General features: G+C 40.1%; 1 protein-coding gene across 1 annotated transcript; it reads left to right on the top strand.

Moving 5' to 3' along the window:
- Positions 1-5,568: 5,568 nt before the first annotated feature.
- On the top strand, positions 5,569-6,567 carry MC4R (melanocortin 4 receptor). Its single transcript, XM_044657905.1, has one exon. It carries the CDS (start codon positions 5,569-5,571, stop codon positions 6,565-6,567), a length of 999 nt encoding a protein of 332 aa, XP_044513840.1.
- The last annotated feature ends 1,294 nt before the right edge of the window (positions 6,568-7,861 follow it).

The raw sequence follows: 7,861 nt of genomic DNA, 5'->3' as shown, positions 1-7,861 counted from the left end.
CTGAATTTAGCTGTGTAGGCCTATGGGCAATTGACATTTAGAGTGCGACCCAACCGATAATAATCAGAATAATACTAATGACTAGCATTTATATAATAAGTTTTGATATTAGCCTCATTTCACAGATGAGGAAACTGAGGCAGACAGAGGTTAATTGATTTGCCTAGAGTTAAACAAGTTAATAAGTGTCTTGAGGCCAAAATAGATTTATAGTTGAACTCATTCATTTTTCAGTCTTCTATCAACTACTATACCAAACTGTCTCCATAACTAAAGACATTCTAGGCAGACTGAACTTTCTAGAATTTTACAATCTTGGCTCACCTTCCCATCAAGGTGGAACCTAGAGGTGACAACTTCTTGGGAAATGCCTACAAACATATAGAAGGATATATATAAAGGTTTTATTAACAGCCATATTGATAACTTTAAAAAAAAAACATGTGCCTGCTAAGATCTAATTCAAATACCTCACCATGTCTTCCCATGGATAGTATATTGGTTGATGTTGGTGCCATTAACAAAAATAAGAGGTATGATAAGGAGGAATTGGTTTTCAGGGAAGATAAAGAATGCATTGTGTACATTCATCTTATTAAGCTTAAGCGAAAAAACAAGAGGTTTGGTAGAAAAAAAGACAATGTCAGAAAGTTCAGCTGTTGAAAGTTAAGGCTTACCTATTCTAGAAAGAATAAACATAAACTCTTTGCTTGCTTCTTCTATGGATTAGTTCAATCATAAAGAAGCTCATAATTTCTACTATACTTAAGGAAATTCTATAAATTCAGGAAATAAAGCTTGCCTACCCTAGTAATGTGCAAAATGACACTGCAATGGCCTTGATTGATGAACCTTTGTGGAGGGCTTTCTTTATGGGAGCCCAGCATTCATAGCGGGTAATGTGGAGAATCTAGGTCAGCATGTACTTATATCAAAGATAAGAAAAAATGCTGTCTACTCAATGTAAATAAGCAAGAGCACTTTGAAGATCATTATAATTAAATAGACTAGGTCTGATTAGGGTGACAGGTTGGGGGCAGATAAGAAACATGTATAAGCAGTATTTGAAAGTTACAAACATGAATAAAAATAGGCTTACTTAGAAAAGGTGTGTCTTTTCTTGGACTCTATTAACAGAATGTACAGCCAAATCTCTATTATAAAGCAGTTGGTAGTCTAGTGTTTGAATTATTCACCAAAACTTTTTCCTTCATTTGCTCACCAATTCATTGCCATTAATATCTCCCAAAGAATGCGGGGAAACAACTTAGTCAAGTTTGTTGATGCTTGTTATCTGCAAAGGACTGATCCTATTTCACAAACGATATGAGGATTTGAATTTATGGATAAAAAAGAGAACAACTATTAATCTTATTGTGGTGCTTCATCATGTCATGAAAGTTTAATGGAGGAGAGGAGGACAGGGACTGGCTAATAGCAATCCCATCCTTTGACCATATTTAATGTTCTGCCTGTTGCATGCCCAAGTGGAGGTTGTGGGTAATAGAAAAGCCCTCCCTAGTTCTGAGCAGGTACAGTACTGTATTTCTGATTCATTTACTGCATGTTTTTTAGTGCCGAGATGGAACTGTGTCTGCATACAAAAGACTCCTACTGAGGCAGCTCAGTTCTCATTCTTGGATGTCCCTGTTCAGTGAGGAGTTAAGGATTACTACTCGCTCCAGTGTAGAAAGGAAATCTTAGCACTAGCAGCCTAATCTTTCAACCTGGGTCAACATATGGCCCATTCACATATAGCCCTCCTATTGCTTCTCTCTCCATTGCATTTATCCTTTACCACTTTAGATGGAGAACTAGAGATAGATTGGACTAGGGAGTAGCCTGGTTAGCTTCCAATGATAGGAAGCATTAGATGCTAGAGTTTGTTATATTGGAACTCTGGGAGCAGAGAGTCTCGCCCTTGATTGACAGGTGAGGACCGTTGGACATCAGAATGTTTCCAGAGGCCATGAGGACAGGGGAGAAGGTGGTTGGCCAATGGGGGGTATAAATACCCTGGCAGCCCTGGCTTTTGGTTCCTTTCACTTCCCTTGGACCTGAGATCTGTGGACCCTGGTCTATTGGGATTGGTGACTTGCTTGGTTCAACCTTGCAAGAACTCCTGTCTTGTACCTGATTAACATTGCCAACCTGTACCCAGACCACCAATCTTCTTATTCTTTTGTCCCTAGATATTTAGGAATTCAAACATCTTTAGTTATCTAGGTATCCCAGGGCCCAGGAGGGATCCGGGAAGTGGGCAAGAGAAGAAGAAGTGGATGGAAAGGGGTGGTACCTGAAGGCTATAATAGGCATAACAACATCTGGCAAGAAGAAGAAGCTGAAGACATCAAACAGCAGCTTGCTTGCTCTGGTTTGGCTGTGGCCAGGCTGAGCCAGAGGAGATAGATTAAGTCAGAATCATTCACTTGCCTACAGCTCTGAGGGATTACTATTACCAACATTAGTTTAGGGTTTCCCAATTCCTCTACCCATTTCCTAATATTCCTTCTTTGCTAGAATTATAGATAAAGTTATTCAAGTACCTTCCTGGAGTGGTTGTTTCATAACTTCTCTGGGAAGGGAGCAACGCAGTCAGATAAACCGTTTCCAAGGCTAATAGAGCCCAATATCTATCATCAATCAACCCCAGGTGGGACCTGAAGGGATACCATCCATTGACCTGAAGGATCCTGCCTGGGCACTGTCATAAAGGAGGGAGGTGATACAACATCTAGCTAGGTGGCAAGACTCAGGTGATCTTGCTCTAGCCACATATCTGAGCTGCCACTGCTGTCTCCCAATTGGCAGTGGTAGTATCCAGTCTATCCCTTCTCTATCTCTATCTACTCCATTTATATATAACAAGTTCCAGTGATGGGAGTCCTTGCCAAAGTTTTCAGGCAACAGCCCAGTGAGGAGCAAAGCCCTAAGCAACTTGCTTGACTCAGCCCAGCAATGGATCAACCACCAAAATGCTAGTTTCTACAAACAAGGGAATGATTTTCTTCATAGACTATGAAATATTTGGACATAAACTTGGTGTATGAATATTTTTAGAACCACCTTAATTTTTTTTTACCTTTTTTTTTAAAACCCTTAACTTCTGTGTATTGACTTATAGGTGGAAGAGTGGTAAGGGTAGGCAATGGGGGTCAAGCGACTTGCCCAGGGTCACACAGCTGGGAAGTGTCTGAGGCCGGATTTGAACCTAGGACCTCCTGTCTCTAGGCCTGGCTCTCAATCCACTGAGCTACCCTGCTGCCCCCTAGAACCACCTTAATTTTGAGTTCATTATCCTAAGGGACTAAGGGAGAATGAACTTCCAGATGTTGGGGAGAAATGTTTTTATTTCTGTCATTTTTTTCTCAGTAAATACATCTTTGGAAATGCTAACTGATGTTAATTGGTTAAATAATGTTAATCATTGTTGGTTGATGTTTGGAAGAACACACTTGAAAGGGAGATAGAACCAATTTCATAAGAAAGTCACTCCAACTTCCTGAGCATTAGTCATAGAACCTAATGAAGGAGATGTAACTTTGTAAGGGGATGCAACTAGACAATGTGTGTTGGCATAGAATCCTAAGAGTTAAGTGTGCCTCAGCAGACATAATTTTCCAATGAGAATGAGAGTTAGAGTAAGGATCCCTAGAGCTTATAAAGAGTCCTTATAAAGAACATTACAAAGGCAATGTTCATTTTTCACATGCTCTGATAGATCCTATCAAACTGGGGGTAGGGGGTTAGGGGTGGGAGGGAGCTCAAAGTACAGGTAGAGTGATAGAATATATATCAAAAATCATCCTACCTAAGTTCAGAAAGGTTCATCACCTGATAACTGGCCACCGAGTAATTGATTACTTTTTATGTGAAGGAATCTATTTTTTAAAATCTACAAAAGCATTAAAGGGTTGAAATTTTTATTAATAGAGAATATTCTCAACAGCTACTGGATTGCAAAAAGGCAATCCTTTTATAGGTCCTAAACAGTTCACTCACCTACCACAGAGGCTCTCTCTTCCCATCATTTTTATTTGTCCTCAAGCCTCCAACAGCACTCTTTCCTCACCCATTTAGTTGAGGATCTTACTTCCTACTTACAGAAACATGATATCTACCTCATGATCCAGATATTAAAGCCTCAGAGTTTAAAATGAGGCAGTACAGCCCATTAGAAGATTATTTCAGTAGTTCTATTAAACTGGAAAAATAAATGTTGCTTCTTCCATTCAAAATAAACTTGGGCAAAAATATCAAAACCCCTATTATAGAGAATAATGGATCACTAGTCTTTACTTGATTAAATAGACTTGTTAAATATTTCAATATTTAATATTTATGGGCCACTTCCTCTCACACAGTAGATAATTATTAAGGCAGACTGATAATCTTCATTTTAAAAAATTCATAAATTGCCAGATTAACGAGCTTGCTGTTTTCCCCCCTCTGAGTAAAAGTTACATACATTTTAAATAAATAATATATGAATTTTAGCTGTAATGAAAGGTACTGAAAGATTTTTTTGGTTGGAATAAGATTTCGGCATATGAACAGACAAATTTCTTTTTAAACCTCTTCATGAATGGCCTTTTGTCCTAGAGGTCCAGTTCTCTTTAAAAAAGAAAAAAAAAAGCATTAATTGCCCACTCATACCAATGTAATTCATAAAGATATGTGAGAGGGAGGAAGAAGCAATTGGCCATATCAGCTAAAAGATCACTAGGTCCACTTTAGGCATAAAAAACAGCATGCTTTGCAAATGGTATGCACGTGGAAAAACTGAAAGCTGCTTTTGGACAGGATTTTATATAGTTCCTTTGAGGAGATTTGGGAGAGGTGATATAGAGCTTTCCTTAAGCAGCCAAGTTACTTATTCTCAAAACTTGAGCAAGCAAAATAAATCTCTCCTACCCCAATGCTTCTTGATTCCGGGGGTTGCTTCATCCAAACCTGTTTAGCCAAGCACTTTGTCACTCTGAAGCATAATCGGCATCTCCTAGACTCTTGCTGTACTTCAGCTGGATTGGTTGGACAGCAAAGGAGGCGGAGCAACTCCTAGTTATTCCCACCCCCACTCCCCCTTATTCCTCCCCCCCCCTCCACACACCATAAAAATCAGCCGCCGGTTTGCACAGCTTTTGACATTCCGTGTGATGCCTGGGCTTGGGGAGAGTTTATTTCTATCCCGCTGCATTTGACATTAGCATGAGCGCCCTGAGCGTTTTCTGGGAAACAGTGGTTGCTAGGGAAATGATTTTGAAAAGGATCGAGTAGATGAGGCTCAAGAAAAAGCTCCAGGGACAAGAGAGAAAAGAAGTCCGGAACAAATGAAGATCTTTGCAGCTGAGAGTGAGACTCATTAAACTTCGGGACTTAAAGTGACGATGCTCAGAACTATTCCTAAAAGAAACTAGGACTGTACTTGAAGTGTGAGAGACACACCACCGAGTGCTGGGACCATCTTCCGTCTTGCTACCTAGAAGGATTAGAGCAAAGCCCCACGGAAGAGACTAAAGGTTTTTAAGCCATTAATTCCAGCAGGGGTTTGGCCGAGTTCTTCCCAAAATGAACTCCACACACAACTACCATGGAATGCACCCCTCTCTCCACTTCTGGAACCACAGCTATGTCTTGCACAGCAGTGCCAATGACTCCCTCGGCAAAGGTTACCTGGACGGGGGCTGCTACGAACAACTTTTTGTCTCCCCAGAGGTGTTTGTCACCCTGGGCATCATCAGTTTGTTGGAGAACATCCTGGTGATTGTGGCAATCGCCAAGAACAAGAATCTCCACTCCCCCATGTACTTCTTCATCTGTAGCTTGGCCGTGGCAGACATGCTGGTGAGCGTCTCCAATGGATCAGAGACTATTGTCATCACTCTGCTAAACAGCACTGACACAGATGCACAAAGTTTCACAGTGAATATTGACAATGTCATTGATTCAGTGATTTGTAGTTCCCTGCTTGCCTCTATTTGCAGCCTGCTCTCTATTGCAGTGGACAGGTACTTTACTATCTTCTATGCTCTCCAATACCATAACATCATGACAGTTAGGCGGGTTGGAATCATCATCACTTGTATATGGGCTGCTTGTACAGTGTCGGGGATATTGTTTATCATTTACTCAGACAGCAGTGCTGTCATCATCTGCCTCATTACTATGTTCTTCACCATGCTCGCTCTCATGGCTTCTCTCTACGTCCACATGTTCCTGATGGCCCGACTTCACATTAAGAGAATTGCGGTTCTCCCAGGCACAGGCACCATCCGCCAAGGGGCCAACATGAAGGGGGCTATTACCCTGACCATCCTGATTGGGGTTTTTGTGGTCTGCTGGGCCCCCTTTTTCCTGCACCTGATCTTCTATATCTCCTGTCCCCAAAACCCATACTGTGTGTGTTTCATGTCCCATTTCAACTTTTATCTCATCCTCATCATGTGTAATTCCATCATTGATCCCCTCATTTATGCCCTCCGTAGTCAAGAACTGAGGAAAACCTTCAAGGAGATCATCTGTTGTTATACTCTGGGAGGCCCTTGTGATTTGGCTGGCAGATATTAAAACATCCCACAGAGCTGCACTTAATCATCCAAGGAGTCCTCTCAATAGAACCTCGGCTGTATGCTTCACAAGCAGCCTTCTGATATGTATGTGACTTGTTCAGTGTTATTTGTAAACAAAAAAAAAAACCTTCTGAGAGTGATTTATTTTCAATGTGAAAAAATGTACTAGTCTCTAAGTAATTTTGTTTAAATGTCATAATAACTTTTTGGTGTAAAATACTAACAATATGCTAATTGCAGGGTCTCTATGTTAAAGAAAAATACAATCTTATTTAAAACATAATATTATGTCGTTTTTGGGGGGTATTAGAAAAACAGTTTATTGATGTAACCAATAAAGAATTCATTCACATCACTTGTGGACTCTAATCAATTGTTAATATTTTATTACACAGCATTGCAAAATATTGGTTTGAATTGGGCATAAAAGGTAAAATATTTTCAAGGGTGGAACTACACTGATTAAAAAGATTAACCTCATCACAGGAAAAATAAGTAATGTAAGAAAAGCCTTCTCCTTCCATTTCTGCCAAAGTAGCACTTGATTTTCTTTTTAACAAGAGTTCTCTGAATAAAACTTCAGAGGAAGATAGGTAGAAAGAACCTTTGAGTCACAAAGCAATGAGCTATTTAAAAGATGGTCTGGATGCATCTGTTCAAGTACATACTTTCATTTCCTCACCCAAATTGTCTGATTGTGAAGCAACTGACTAGCATCCTGGAGCCTATTCCTGGAAACACATGGTATGGCAATTCTCATTCTTTAATGCACCTCTTCTGCTCCCAACCACTAAGGAAAGGAGAGACAAGTCTCTGACTTTCATCTAGGACAGGATAACCTACAGTGGTGACTAAAACTAAGAGGGGTTCAGACATAGCAATTTGCCTATTTTTCTATCAGAAACTGATTGTCAATAATGGCTTGGTATCCTCTGACATCTTAGCCCTGTGGGTTGGAGATAAATTGTTGACAACTGAAGAGGTTCCTAAGCAAAATCTCTATTCCCAGAACGACCATGTTCCAGGAATATTAATTTGAATTTGAGATCAAGTGACTTGTTGTGGATCTCTGTTCCCACGGATGAACACAATCCCTGAATTTGCAAAGAGTTTCCAAAGAGCACAGTTACTTATTCTCATTTTGTAGCGTATATAGATTTAACTTTTAGGGGATTACCTTTGGAACAAAGAAGGTACAAACACAGAATCTACTCGACTGTTCCAAAGCAGAGACCCTTAGCCTTTTTGTGTCTCATGGACTCCTTCCGCAGTCTGATGAAGCCTATTAAGTT

This window comes from Gracilinanus agilis, chromosome 1 (assembly GCF_016433145.1).
Source record: "Gracilinanus agilis isolate LMUSP501 chromosome 1, AgileGrace, whole genome shotgun sequence".
NCBI classification, from domain to species: Eukaryota; Metazoa; Chordata; class Mammalia; order Didelphimorphia; family Didelphidae; genus Gracilinanus; species Gracilinanus agilis.
This window is presented reverse-complemented; position numbering and strand designations above follow the sequence as displayed.